The sequence below is a fragment of the Hemitrygon akajei genome, chromosome 2 (assembly GCF_048418815.1).
Source record: "Hemitrygon akajei chromosome 2, sHemAka1.3, whole genome shotgun sequence".
Lineage (NCBI taxonomy): Eukaryota > Metazoa > Chordata > Chondrichthyes > Myliobatiformes > Dasyatidae > Hemitrygon > Hemitrygon akajei.
The window spans coordinates 35137023-35152780 of NC_133125.1; the positions used below are offsets into that span (position 1 = coordinate 35137023).

Here is a 15758-nt window from a genome sequence, read left to right on the forward strand (position 1 = left end):
CCTGAAAATATCTTCAAGTACAATATGTTAAATTGTTATTTTCATGGAAGTTATTCTGCCATATCCACCTTTTACTGATTACTTTTCCTTGTTTGCATTGTTAAGTCTTTTTCAACTTCGGTCAATGCTAAATGCTTTTCTTTGTTACACTTTCCAACAGCAATAACTGGGTAGTAAGAGTGCCATGTCTTCAGTTCATAGAAGCTGAACTGTTTATCTATCTTTAGGAGTGGATGATATTTAAAAAATATTTAGAGAATTCTTCTTGTCTCACCCTGCTGTATACATCTTAATAACTCTTTAACTAAAATGCTAGCTTAAGCCTTATCAACAAGCTAATTATTTGATGACGATTTCAATAGTAATTGGAGATGCACATATTCTAATACAGTTGAAATTAATGTTGCCATTTCATAAGTCTGCAACAGCTTAAGTCAAAATTTTTGGGAAATGTCTTGAAGTTGGCACAGACCAAGTGTAGATTATAACTGGAGTAAAATAGACAATAGGTGCAGGAGTAGGCCATTCGGCCCTTCGAGCCATTCACTGTAATCATGGCTGATCATCCACAATCAGTACCCCGTTCCTGTCTTCTCCCTGTATCCCTTGACTCTGCTATCTTTAAGAGCGCTCTCTAACTCTTTCTTGAAAGCATCCAGAGAATTGGCCTCCACTGCCTTCTGAGGCAGAGCATTCCATAGATCCACAACTCTCTGGGTGAAAAAGTTTTTCCTGAACTCATTCTAAATGGCCTACCCTTTATTCTTAAACTGTGGCCTCTGGGTTCTGGACTCCCCCAACATCGGGAACATGTTTCCTTCCTCTAGCGTGTCCAATCCCAATGTGTCCACTGTGATAAGGTACAGGACATTTTGGATCATGTGCATTCAGTTCATTTTGTAATGTCATGTATTTTGTCCTTTCTTAATATTTTATAATATTTAATATTACTATATTTCTCCTGAAATGTCAATTTGGGTTGCTATGCAGAAAGAATCTCAACAATGTGTACTGAGGTACTAGAAACTTGCCACTAGAAGGATGGGGGTAATTGCACCATGATGGCTTAAGTTATTTCCATTATAAATACATATAAAGTTGCATCACCGAGTAGTTTGATATCAAGGAGCAATGACATAATAATAGGAAGTATTGTAGATGGTTTTTTAAAAAGCTCTCAATTCTCTTAGAGCCGAAATAAGTTTAGACTCAAGGACAAAACTTTGTCTCATTGGCTGAGTGTTAAGCATTATTGTCTATTCAATCCATAGGTGCAAGAATAGATCTGAAAAACAATGAGAAAAAAGTGCCGCTTGATATGGCTATCAATCCACAATGTTCTTCTCTTCTTAAGAAGAAATCTGGTCAAGGTAAGATAAGTCAATGCCAAACTTTCAACACATAACCTTACACTGACTGCGGGCACTGTTTGTAACTTGGAAATTCGCGAAACATTTATATTCAGTCCTGTGGTAATATTTTGATTTCATTGATGCAATAAGGGAAAGTACAGGGTCAACCCTACCTTCAACTATTGGCAAGAATTGTAGTACTCTTCGAAGTGACCAAGTATTTAAAAAAAAAAGCTTGATTTTTATCAGAGATGAAAGAATAGGATCTCTCTCCAAGACCTATCAGAAAATAATGTATATTATGCACTTGTGTCTTGATAACGCCTCTCTTGAGCCAATGTCACTTTGGTAACTTGTACTTATTCCAGCATTTTGCTGACCCCTTGGTTCTTGCTATAATTCCCATTGATTTTGAAGGGAGAAAGATCTTTACAGACTGATTAGTTATCAAGGCTATCAATTTCTAAATAAAAAATAAAGCATAATAATGTTTAGAATATTTTAATACAGATACCTGATTATGTTTTCCTTTAATATTTTACTTTCAGCCAATATTTTGTCATACCCAGTTTTACTATTTTGCACTGTTTTAGTTCCAGAATCAGTTTTCTTTGAGGAATTTTATCAAAAAGCTTATTGAAGATTTTCTATAGTTGATGGCTTTAAACTGTTCACTTGAGATGATTGGCCATCGGTGTCTTTCTCTTCTTAACGCATATAACTGTTAGTCAGGAGCTTGCAATGTTCCCAATTTAGTCTTGAGACTGAGGTGAGTTGTTCTACTTGTTGGGTTTGTGGTTGCCTGAGTTAGATAAAACTGCAGCCACAATCTTATATGAGAAGAAATGTTTAGCTGCTTTTTGCTGAGAATGTTTTTAGTTCTGTACAGAAACAGCAATATATTGCCAGGCAACTTTCTGTGAGCCACTTCTTGTTGATCTTTATTCAACTTCAGTTCACTATTAAATTATTTGCAAAGACTAGTACAGAAATAAAAACATGATGTAATTAAGCTGGAGAAATCTACCTGTTGACCTGGCACATGAATGGCACCATTAGCTTTAGTGGAGAGGAACGACTGTGAGGGATACCTTGGTTAATTAATATTCTTGCTGTTAGCTGAGTTTAAATAACTGCTCAAGTCCTTTAACAGATTTAACTTTTGATGTATTTTTATTTTGTAATTGCTTTTTTGATGTCTCAAAATGTGAAAGTAGATACAGAAATATTCAGAGTTAAAGATTAGATTAGCTATATTTGTTGCATGTACATCAAGATTGAAACAAATACGGAAACATATCATTTGTGTTGAGGAGTCTAAATGTGTGCTGTGTGCAGCCCGAAGTGTCACCATGCTTCAAGAAACAACATAGTGTGCCCACAAATTACTAACACTAACTCATACACCTTTGGAATGTGGGAGCACCTGGAGGGAGCCTACATTGGCACAGAGAGAACTTACAAGCTCCTTACAGAGAGTGGTGGGAATTGAACCTCAATCCTATGAGTCATTGCACAAACTGCTAATCTACTCTACCGTTCTTGACCGCTTTAACATTTGGCAAGTTTGATGTTTGTCTTTGCTGGCTGCACCTATTTTTCTGAGTGATTGATTGGCATGTGTTCTCCACATACCTTGCTCCAATTGTTTTCTTGATATATGATGGCATTGTGGTACATTGGCTGTGGTGGTGTAGAAGGCCCTCACTATTTCAAATCTGGGTGGTATCACCAACAAAAAAATACTGGTGGACTAAGATGAGGCATGTATTTATTTAATCTGTAGGCCAGGAGCCATTGTGCTGCTCTCAGCAAGTTCATATCCATAACGTTTTCTTGTTTTTACTAAGTTTGTCTGAATTTCAGATCTGATTTGACAGTCCCTAAAGCTGTATCTGTATCTTTTTTGAATACAAGAAAAGTTATTTTCGGTGAATGTTAACTTTATATTTAACCAATGATTTGACCTATTAGTATCTTTAAAATCTTCAATTCTTTTCTAATGTTGTTGCAGTACTAAGATAATCAGAAGAGAGTACTTAGTGTAGTTGCTATTACTAAGGAGAAGGTGCTTAGGAATCTGAAAGGTCACCTAGGCCAGATGGGATATACATCCCAGGGTTTTGAAAGAGGCCGAAGAGATTGTGGAGGCATTCATCATAACCTTTCAAGAATCACTAGATTCTGGAATGGTTTAGGAGGAATGGAAAATTGCAAATGTCTCTCCATTTGCAGAAGAAAGGAAATCTTAGGGACGTAATGCTGATGCTTTATAAGGCATTGATCAGACTTTTTTGTGCTGGCATCAAAGAGGGTCCAGAAGAGATTTATGAGAATGATTCAGGGAAAGAAAGGGTTAATATATGAGGAGTATTTGATGGCTCTGGGTGTGGACTCACTTGAGTTTGAAGGATAAGTGGGGAATCTTCATTGAAACCTATTGAATATTGAAAGGCCTAGGTAGAGTGGATGTGGAGAGGATGTTTCCTATGATGAGTCTAGGACTAGAGGGCACAACTTAAGAATAGAGGAATGTCCATTTAGAACAGAGATGAGGAAGAATTCCTTCTGCCAGAGAGTGATGAATCTGTGGACTTCATTGCCACAGATGGTTGTGGAGGTCAAGCCACTAGTTTATAACCATATAACAATTTCAGCACAGAAGCAGGCTATCTTGGCCCATCTAGTCCATGCCAAACGCTTACTCTCACCTAGTCCCACCGACCTGAACTCAGCCCATAACCCTCCATTCCTTTCCTGTCCATATACCTATCCAATTTTACTTTAAATGACAATAATGAACTTGCCTCTGCCACTTCTACTGAAAGCTCGTTCCACACAGCTACCACTCTGAGTAAAGAAATTCCCCCTCGTGTTACCCTTAAACTTCTGCCCCCTAACTCTCAACTCGTTTCCTCTTGTTTGAATCTCCCCTACTCTCAATGGAAAAAGCCTATCCGCGTCAACTCTATCTATCCCCCTCATAATTTTAAATACCTCTATCAAGTCCCCCCTCAACCTTCTACGCTCCAAAGAATAAAGACCTAACTTGTTCAACTTTTCCCTGTAACTTAGGTGCTGAAACCCAGGTAACATTCTAGTAAATCTTCTCTGTACTCTCTCTATTTTGTTGATAACTTTGCTATAATTCGGTGACCAGAACTGTACACAATACTCCAAATTTGGCCTTACCAATGCCTTGTACAATTTTAACATTACATCCCAACTCCTATACTCAATGCTCTGATTTATAAAGGCCAGCATACCAGGAGCTTTCTTCACCACCCTATCCACGTGAGATTCCACCTTCAGGGAACTATGCACCATTACTCCTAGATCACTCTGTTCTACTGCATTCTTCAATGCCTTACCATTTACCATGTATGTCCTATTTGGATTATTCCTAACAAAATGTAGCACCTCACACTTATCAGCATTAATTATTTATTTAAAGCAGAGGCTGATAGGTTCATGATTAGTGAGGGTATTAAAGGTTATGGGAAGAAGGAAGGAGAATGGTGTTGAAGGGGTGATGATAGAATGCTGGAGCAGGCTTGATGGACCAAATGACCTGATTTCTATTCCTCTGCCTTATGGTCTTTTACTGAGACATTTCTTGCAGTTATGTTTATCATTTATATTTTTAAAAAGGACTCGGTGTCCACATGCCATCTTGATCCGGTAAATTACTAGAAGAACAACACAGACCATTCTAAGTTTGGGGTGGATCTTTGTAAATTAATCTTGTATTAATTTACAATACATAAAATGAAATCGAGTTTAATTTGGAATTCAGAATACAAGACATTGCACAGATCAATAAACCTCATTTTTAATTGTGCTGTATAACTAAGGAAAAAATGAGCTAGCAGAAATACCAGTTTTGTGTCTACACCTTAAGTAAATGCACTACTTTCAAGTTCAAGTTTATCGTCGAAGGAGCAGAATTAGGCCATTCGCACCATCAAGTCTGCTCTGTCATTCCATTATGACTGATTTACTAACCCACTCAACCCTATTCTCCTGCCTTCTCCCCATACCTTTGACACCTTGACTAATCAAAACCTATCATTCTCTGCTTTAAATATACCCAATGATTTAACCTCCACAGCTGTCTGTGGCAATGAATTCCATGGATTCACTACCCTTTGGCTAAAGAAATTCCTCCTTCATTTCTGAGCCAGGGACCTCTGGTCCTATGCTCCCCTACTATAGGAAACAACTCCACATACACTCTATCCAGGCCTTACAATATTCGATAGGTTTCAATGAGATTCCTCCCCCCCCCCCCCCCCATTCTTAAAAACTCCAGCAAGTACAGGCCCAGAACCATCAAATGTTCCTCGTACCTCAGCCCAGTCATTCTCAGGATCATTCTCGTGAACCTCCTCTGGACACTATCTAATGCCACTACATCATCTCTTTGATAATCGGCCCAAAAGTGTTCACAATACTCCGTGTGGTCTGACCAATGCCTTATAAAGCATCAGCATTACATCCTTGTTTTTATTTTGTAGTCCTTTCGAAATGAATGCTGAAGTTGCATTTGCCCTCCTTGCTTCTGACTCAACTTGCAAGCTAACATTTAGGAAATCCTGCGCAAGGACTCACAAGTCCCTTTGCACCTCTGATTTTTCAATTTTCTCCCCGATTAGAAAGTAGTTTACAACTTTATATCTTCTGCTGAAGTGCATGACCATACACTTCCCTACACTGTATTCCATCTGCCACTCCTTTGCCCATTCTCCCAATCTGTCGAAGTCCTTCTGCAGAATCCCTGCGTCCTCAACACTACCTGCTTCTCCATGTATCTTTGTATTGTCCACAAAATTAGCCTCAAGGCCATCAATTCCGTCATCCAAATCATTGACATATCATGTGAAAAGAAATTATCCCAACACTGACCCTGTGGAACACCACTAGTCACCATCATCTAACCTGAAAAGGCCCCATTTATTCTCACCTTTGCCTCCTTCTAGTCAGCTAATCTTCTATCCATTCTGGTATCGTTCTTGTAATATTCTGTGCTCTTATCTTGCAACGGGTCCTCACATGCGGTACCTTGTCGAAGGACTTCTTAAAATGCAAGTGGACTGTCCTTTGTCTATCCTGTCTGTTATTTACTCACAATTCCAACAGAATCAAACACCCACAAAACATACATCACACGCAATACATAAAATGAAATATCAGAATCAGGTTTATTATCACTGGCATGTAACGTGAAATTTGTTAACTTAGCAGCAGCAGCTCAACGCAATACATAATCTAGCAGAGAGAGAGAGAAAAAAAATAAAGTAAGTCAATTATGTATATTGAATAGATTTTTTAAAACATGCAAAAACAGAAATACTGTATATTTAAGAAAAAGTGAGGTAGTGTCCAAAAATTCAATGTCCATTTAGGAATCGGATGGCAGGGGGAAGAAGCTGTTCCTGAATCGCTGAGTGTGTGCCTTCAGGCTTCTATACCTCCTACCTGATGGCAACAGTGAGAAAAGGGCATGCCCTGGGTGCTGGAGGTCCTTAGTAATGGACACTCCCTTTCTGAGGCACCGCTCCCTGAAGTGGTGTCTCAGAACCACAAATAGGTTATTAAAATTTAATTCAAAGTGCATGTGGTGCACAGTAGACAGCTCGCTGTCTGAGTGATGAAACCTTGGTGGTGGCAAGGTATTTGTTTGTCTTACAGCCTGAGGAAAGAAGCTGTTACTCAGCCTGGCAGTCCTAGTCCTGATGCTCCTGTACCTCCTCCCTGATGGTAGTGGGTCAAAGGGACTGTGGGATGGGTGGTAAGGATCTTCAACAATACTTCAGGCCCTTCACGTGCAATGCTCCCGGCAAATGCCACAAACGGGGGATGGAGACCCCGTGATCCTCTTGGTGGTTCTTACTGTTCTCTGTACAGTCTTGCATTCCGATGTCTTTTAGCTTCCATGCCATGCAATGACATCGCCAGACAGGACACTCTCTGGTACTTTTGTAGAAAGTTATTAGAATAGGGGTGGGGAGACTTGCACACCCTAATCTCTTCAGAATGTGTAGATGCTGCTGTGCCTTCTTGACTAAGATCACCCATTATTTGCACAGAAAGGAATTTCGTGCTCTTCACTCTGTCCACGGCAGAGCCATTGATCTGAAATGGAGAGTGATCAACCTGCACCTTCCTGAAGTGCACAATCATCTCTTTTGCTGTGTGCATGTTGAGACTCAGCTGGTTGTTCTCGCACCATTTGACAAGATTCTCTACCTCCTCTCTGTACGCCGACTCATCATTGTTGTTTTTTTTAAAAAAAAATTTATTAGTTTTTCAAAACATTTTACAAATTAAAAACCCCAAATCCCAATGAGGAGCATTAATACAGTGCAAAATTAAGCATACAATAACAATATGCTACAGAGGAAGAGAGTTTAACAAAAAAGCACCTAAATTAAAGACAAGTAAGCTTAGTGTCCTCCCCAAGCCCCACAACACAAGAAAAAAAACAACAACTCCAGACCAACCACAACACAATATAGAGAGTATAAGTCAGGACAGTCAAACTCCCAGACTGTGAATACACTTAGCAACAGAGGATAATAATGCCTACTACCAGGAAAAAAAAGGGAGCTGAAAGCAAGGGACCGAAAAGAAGAAGAAAAAAAAAGAAAAAAAAAACCCTAGTCAAGAGGAAGGTTATGAAAGTACTCGATAAAAGGTCCCCAGACCTTATGGAACTTTAGATCCGAATGAAGAACTGAATAATGAATTTTTTCGAGGTCCAAGCAGGCCATAATGTCGTTAAGCCATTGTGCATGAGTGGGCGGGGCAACATCTCTCCATCTAAGGAGGATCAAGCGTCTAGCCAGGAGAGAGGCAAAGGATAGTATTCGGCATTTGATCAGACCCAGACATAAATCTGTCTCGCCCCAAAAACCGAACAGAGCAATTAAGGGGTTTGGTTCTAGGTGCTGATTCAGAATACCCGATAATGTAGTGAAGACATCTTTCCAGAACTTCTCCAAGCTAGGACAGAACCAGTACATATGGATGAGAGAGGCTACGCCCCTGTTGCATTTATCACAGAGCGGACTAATGCCAGGGTAGAATCGAGATAGTTTAGATTTAGACATATGGGCTCTATGAACAATCTTAAACTGTAAAAGGCAATGGCGACCACAAAGAGAGGTTGAGTTAACCGATTTGAGAACTGAGTCCCAGCTCTCCTTGGATAAGGAGATGTTTAAATCCTGCTCCCAGGCCATTTTAATTTTATCCACAGGGGCCCGTCATAAGGCTGCTAGTTTATCTCGAATAATTGATATTAAACCTTAACCTAGTGGATTAATGGAAAGAAATGGGTCCATAGCATTTTTCGCAGGCATTTCAGGAAAGTTAGGAATTAAAGGAGCAATAAAGTGTCGGATTTGGAGATATCTGAAAAAATGAGCGTTGGGCAGGTTGAACTTAACAGAGAGCTGCTGAAAAGAAGCGAAGTGATTATCAATGAAAAGATCTTCAAAATGTCTAATGCCCTTCCTATACCAAGCATGGAATGCTGAATCGTATGTAGTAGGTAAAAAAAGGTGATTATGTGCGACAGGGCTAGAAACAGAAAACCCCTGGAAACCATAGCATTTCCTGAACTGAGCCCATATACGCAAAGTGTGTCTAACAAGAAGATTAGCTATTGATCTGGGCAGACTACTAGGGAGTGCAGAGCCAAGAAGTGCAGAGACAGATAATTCTTTAGTGGAGCTCAACTCCATTGCCACCCAGTTAGGGCACTCGGGTTGGCCGTGGAAGAAAGACCAGAAAGCAGCACAACGTATATTAGCTGCCCAGTAATATAAGCGAAAGTTAGGAAAAGCCATGCCACCCTCTTTTTTAGATTTTTGGAGGTGGATTTTATTAATTCTAGAGCGCTTATTTTGCCACAGATATGACAAAATAATAGAGTCTAAGGAATCAAAAAAAGATTTAGGAATAAAAATTGGGATAGATTGAAATAAGTATAAAAATTTGGGGAGAACATTCATTTTAACAACATTAATACGACCTACCAAAGACATAGATAGAGGTGACCATTGTACCAGACTCTGTTTTATAGCATATGAAAGATTCACAAAGTTTTCACGAAAGAGATCTTTAAACTTCCTTGTGACTGTAATTCCAAGATAAGTAAATTGATTATGGACTACTTTAAAAGGGAGATCACGAAATATTAGTTCTTGTGCTTCTTTATTAATTGGGAAAAGTTCACTCTTATGTAAATTAAGTTTATAGCCAGAGATCTGGCTAAACTGGTCAAGAAGTGAAAACATTAGAGGTAAGGATATAGACGGATTTGAGAGAAAGAGTAATAAGTCATCAGCATAGAGAGAAACTTTATGCTCAACACCCCCTCTCCAAATCCCGGTCAATTCAGGACAGTTTCGAAATGCTATCGCCAGAGGTTCTATAGCCAAATCAAAGAGAAAGGGACTTAAGGGGCATCCCTGACGGGTGCCACGTTTGAGATTAAATACTTGGGATTTCTGAAAATTAGTTAAAACAGAAGCAGTAGGACACCGGTACAGCAATTGGATCCAAGAGATGAAACTTTGGCCGAGGTCAAATTTTTCTAAGACTGCAAAAAGGTAGTTCCACTCTATACGATCAAATGCTTTCTCCGCATCGAGGGAAATAACACATTCAGGAGTCCCAGTTGGAGCTGAATATAAGATATTAAATAGACGCCGAATGTTAAAAAAAGGGAGACGGTTTTTAATAAAGCCTGTTTGGTCATCAGAGATAATGGAGGGAATAACGGTTTCTAATCTATGAGCCAACACTTTAGCTAAGATCTTTACATCAACATTGAGCAGAGAGATCGGCCTGTACGAGGAACACTCTGTTGGGTCTTTGCCCTTTTTTAAAAGAAGAATAATAGATGCCTCATTGAAAGAGGGTGGCAATTTGCCGTAATTAAACGAGTCAGATAATACTGAAAGTAACTGAGGAGAAAGAAGTGAAGAGAATGATTTATAAAATTCTACAGGGAACCCATCAGGTCCAGGAGATTTCCCTGAGGACAGTGCAGAAATTGCAAAAGATATTTCTTCTGATGATATAGGTGCATTGAGTTTGGCTTTGAAATCAGATGAAAGTGAGGGGATATTCAGATTCTGTAAAAATTGATCAACAGAAATATTGTCATTCAGAGATTCAGAAGAATAAAGCCGAGAATAAAAATTTTTAAATGCGTCATTAATTTCTAAATGATCTGATGTAAAGTCTCCGTTCTCCTTCCGGATCTTTGTAATATGTTGTTTGGCTTTGGAACGCCTCAGCTGATTGGCTAGGAATTTACCAGACTTATCCCCATGAATGTAAAAGCGACTCTTGCTTTCGAGAAGTTGGCGTTCGACAGGTTGAGTGGACAGAAGGTTAAATTTAGTTTGGAGTTCAACGCGCTTCTTGTATAATTCAGGGTTCTTAGTTTGGGCATATATTTGATCCAAATCTTTCATCTGGTTAATGAGGTCTGATCGATCTGCACGGGATCTTCTGTTGAGATTTGCTGTGTAAGAGATTATTTGACCCCTCAGATATGCTTTCATGGCATCCCAGACAATCTGGGATGGCACTTCAGGTGATGTATTAGTGTTAAAATAAAAGGTTATCTGATCCTTAATAAATTTTACGAAATCATCATCCGATAATAAAGTTGAATCAAACCGCCAGTGTTTATTCCTCTGAGGGAGACCAGGAAAGTTCAGAGAGAGGGTAATTGGGGCATGGTCAGAAATCAGTATACTCTGATAGTCACAAGAGTGGGCAAATGGGATAAGTTGGTTATCGAGTAAGAAATAGTCAATTCTAGTGAAGGTATGGTGAACATGTGAGAAAAAAGAATAATCTCTCTCCGTAGGATGGAGGAAACGCCATATATCAGAGATACCAAAATTAGAGAGAAACGATTGGATAGCTAAGGCAGATTTAGTAGGTGATCTGGTAACAGAGGACGATCGATCCAGTTTAGGATCCAACCAACAGTTGAAGTCACCACCCAGTATAAGAGAGTATGAGTTTAAGTCTGGTAGTGAGGAAAAAAACTGTTCAAAAAAGTTAACATCATCAAAGTTGGGGGCATACAGGTTTGCTAGTGCAACTTTAGTGTTATATAGTTTACCAGAAACAATAATAAAATGGCCATTTGTATCAGATATTTTATTATGGTGTTCAAAAGGAATATTTGAGTTAATAAGAATGGAGACTCCCCTAGCTTTAGCGGCAAAGGATGAATGAAAATGCTGACCCGCCCACTTTGACAGAAGCCGGGAGTTATCAAAACAACGAATATGAGTTTCTTGAAGGAAAGCAATGTCAGCTTTGAGTTGTTTGATATGTGAGAATACCTTCCTCCTTTTAACAGGGTGATTCAATCCCTTTACATTCCAGCTCACGAATTTAAGTGCACTAGCCATTATCAATTACTAATGCATAAAAGGCAGCATGCATATAAAAAGTCAAGCAGTACAATAGCAGTCTGGGAGCAGAGATGTAAACATAGATTTGTAAAATCAAAACATATACATGTCCTGAGCAATAAAGAGAAACAATAAATACAGTGAGTGATGTTGGAACTGGAAAACGCACCCCATCCACACAACCCAAAACTAGACGGCTACCAAAACAAGTAGCTAGCTCTACCAAAAAAATTAACCCAAAAACAAATTCCAGATCTGTGTCATTAACAACAGTTCCGTATAAATACTATAGCAAATAGTAACTAGTTTATGCACTAGAAAACATAACTACAGATTAGAACACCTTCTGCAGAAATATAAAACTTAATACGGAGAAAATCAGAAGAAAACCAAAACTAACCTACCCGCGAAAAATTATAGAAGAATAAAGTAAGAGAAAGGGGAAAAAAAAGGTAAAAAAAAAAGGAGAGGAAGTGGAAAATTATAAATTCAAGACGAGTATTTATCGGGGTGAAGAAAAGAAGAAGAAAAAAAATATTAAAAAAAGGAAAAATAAATCAGCAATTAAACTGTGAACCAACAAACAGGGAGGCCTTCACTAAAGACTTCGAACCTCCAAAACAAGTTAGAGTCAGTTGTAGAACTCTGTAGATAAAGTTATACAAGAATAAAAATAGATTACACACACACCAAATCCCAGGAGAGATTGTCAACAGCCCTTAGAGTTTCAATGAATAATGTCTGATTGATTCAAGTAAAGTCAGAGTCCAGAAAAAGTAATTTTACTACGAGGAGTACTTATCCACCATTTTAGGAGGTCCGATCAGATTCCGAAGATGACTGGATAGCCGGAAGACTTGCCACAAATGCTTCAGCTTCCTTCACTGATTTGAACCACTTGTATTTTCCAGTATTAAGCTTGATTCGTAGATCGGCAGGAGTATGAAGAGAGGGTTTGAAACCACGTTCAAAAAGCACTTTCATTGCACTTTAAACTCAGCGCGCATCTTTATGGTCTGGGGTGCAAAATCTTCCACAAAGCGCTCATCATTGTTGTTGATGATGCCAACCACTTCTTCATCATTAGTGAACTTTGTCTGGGTTGGGTTGAATCAGACAGTGCAGTTGTGAATCAACAATGTGAACGGCAGCGGGCTGAGCACACAGCCTTGGAGGGCACCAGTGTTCGGTGTGATGGAGCTTGAGACGTTGCTGCCAACTTGGACCGACTGGGTTTTTTCATCAAGAAGTCTAAGATCCAGTTACAGAGGGGCGTTCAGCCACAACCAGTTTACGCACCAGCCTCTAAGGGATGGTTAAACACCGAGCTGAAGTCGAGTAACAACCTGGCTGTGAGACATTGTCTTCTAGGTGGGACAGGATGGAGTGGAGGGCTGAGGTTACAGCATCATTACTGCATTGGTGTGAGTGGCAGCTGAACTGGAAAGGGTCCACTAAAGCTAGGAAATGGCATTTTGTGCCATTGGCAAAACTCTCAGTTCAATCGTAATCATATCCTCCAACAGTTTTTTTTAAAATTGCTCTGATTCCTGCAACATTTGAATTCCTCCCGTGCTTACATGAGGTGCAGAACTAACCTGACAGGCAGTCCCTCTGCTGGTGTGTGTAATATCATTGACAGCATCTTTCTCTATTTCGAGCACGTGCTTTTGTCTTGGTGTATTTCTGGCAACAACAGGATATCAAGTGGTGTATCAACTGTACTTTGCTCCTCTTTATCTAGATTTGATTTTAATGTGGTGAGAATTATTGATGGTAGAATTTAACTGTAGGGAAAGAAAACTGTGTTCAAAAGCCAACTGAGCTCCCAAGTACTTCAAACATTCTCAGTGAAATACATTTATTAAAATGTGTTGTTTCATTTTCACAATTGTAGAACAGAAGCAGCAGTAAATTCCATTATTCTTTTGACAGAAACAAATGAATTTGCAAAACGTAGACAATTCAATTCTTGCAGTGGCTTGTCAGCAAGTTTTGTGGCCCATCTTCCCTTTTTGGCAGAAACCAAGTAAAATAAGTATCACAAAAGCCTGCATGCTTCTATGCGCCGTGTCTCTGCCACATGATGGACTAATTAGATATTTGCATTGAAGTGCAAGAGTACAAGTGGCCACCAAGTGTATATGCAATATTAATGCTCTAATTTCTCAGGTTTCCCAGCTGGGGTGCCACGAGAGGTTGCTAGGGGTTCTGCAAGAGATAGTGGTATAAAAAATAAACATCACTTTTTGAATTTTGCGCAGTGGTGGGCAAAACTTACGCTAAGGGGTGGATGGTAGGCTGATGAGCACTAAGTGTGTTTTCTGAGCGTTGAATGGGCTGTGACATTAGCCTCTCTCTCCCCCAACTTCCCCTTGGGCACCACCGACTGACTTACGGGAGTGAACAAACTCTACTGGTGTAGTAGAAAATTGGAAGGAAATTTTCATTCTAAAGGAAGTCTAGAGAATTATTGAAAACCACCTGGAAGAACTGCAGAACAGTATTTTTCCCCTCTTTCAACACAAGTGTATGACTGGGTGAGGGACCCTTTCTCTGAAGCTTCTGCTCAGCCTGAGAACTTGATTTTGAGAGAAGAGGAAGAACTTCGTGAGCACTAAATTGTGCACTAAATATGAGATTTACTGACCTGCCCCTGGACAAGTTCTGGATTTCTGGGAAAGAAGAGTATCCTGCCATTCATAGGAAAGCAATGAACATTTTACTGCAGTTTTCAACTTTTTACATGTGCGAGCAAGCTTTTTCTTGTTTAACTAGCATCAAGAGCAAGGAAAAAAATCATCTCATTTCAGTTGAAATAAATGATGTTTATTTTCTTTTATTTGTTTAATCACGATCTCTCACAGAACCCCTATCGACCTCTTGCGGAACCCCAGGTTTCTGGGGAACTCTGGCTGAGAAACGTGCACTAGTCCACTGCTACACTACTATAAGGAATGTCTATTGTTCCTTCCTGAGATTACATTTTGTCAAGTCAGATCATTTGGCTGTACTTCTACTTCCTGCATACAGACAGAGCCTGAAGAGCGAGGCACCAGAGATCAAGACAACTAAGAGGTGGTCATGTGAGGCTGAGGAATGGTTACAGGTTTGCATGGAGTCAGTGGACTGGACTGTGTTCAAGAACTCATCTGAGGCTACCGCATGGTCATTGCGGACTTCATTAAAGCAGCTGCAGATGAGTGTTGCCCCACGAAATCATTCAGGGTTTTCCCGGATCAGAACCTCTGGATGAACAATGAAATCTGGAATCTGCTGAGAGCCAGATCAGAGGCATTCAAGTCTGGTGATCAAGAATGCTACAAAAGGTTCAGGTATGATCAGAAAGCCATCTCTCAGGTGAAGTGGAGAGTCCGGACTGGAATCACGAGGGATGCTTGACAGCTGTGGCAGGGTTTGAATGTCATAACCTCTTACAAAACAAAGTTTTGTGACAGAGGGGACTGCAGAGCTTCACTTCCAGATGAACTCAATGCCTTCAGTGCTTGCTTTGACTACCAGAACAAGGAGGAACCATTGCACACCCCCATGTTTCCTGATGATCCTTTGGTCTCAGTATCTAAAGATGATTTGGGGGCTGCCTTCAAGAGAGTGAATCCAAGGACAGCATCTGGTCTAGATGGGGAACCTGGCCGAGTATCGAAGACCTATGCTGACCAACTGGCTGCTGTGTTCACAGATATCTTCAATCTCTTGGTCCGGCAGTGTATGGTACCCACCTGCTTCAAGCAGACTTCAATCATACCGGTGCCCAAGAGAGAGTGTGGCTATCTGTCTAAATAACTATTGCCCAGTGGCACTTACATCCGCAGTGATGAAGTGTTTTGAAAGGCTGGTGTTGAAGCATATCAGCTCCTGTCAGAATGGTGACTTGGATCAACCCCAATTCACCTACTGAAGAAACAGGTCTACAGCAGATGCCATCTCATTGGCT

General features: G+C 39.9%; 1 protein-coding gene across 1 annotated transcript in view; it reads left to right on the forward strand.

The window, feature by feature from the left end:
• Positions 1-15758, forward strand: part of ostf1 (osteoclast stimulating factor 1) — a 51769-nt gene that overhangs the window by 27544 nt on the left and 8467 nt on the right. Inside the window, exon 9 of the mRNA XM_073070127.1 lies at positions 1272-1370. Within this exon, the coding sequence (XP_072926228.1) occupies positions 1272-1370 (99 nt within the window). The remainder of the gene's footprint in view (positions 1-1271; positions 1371-15758) is intronic.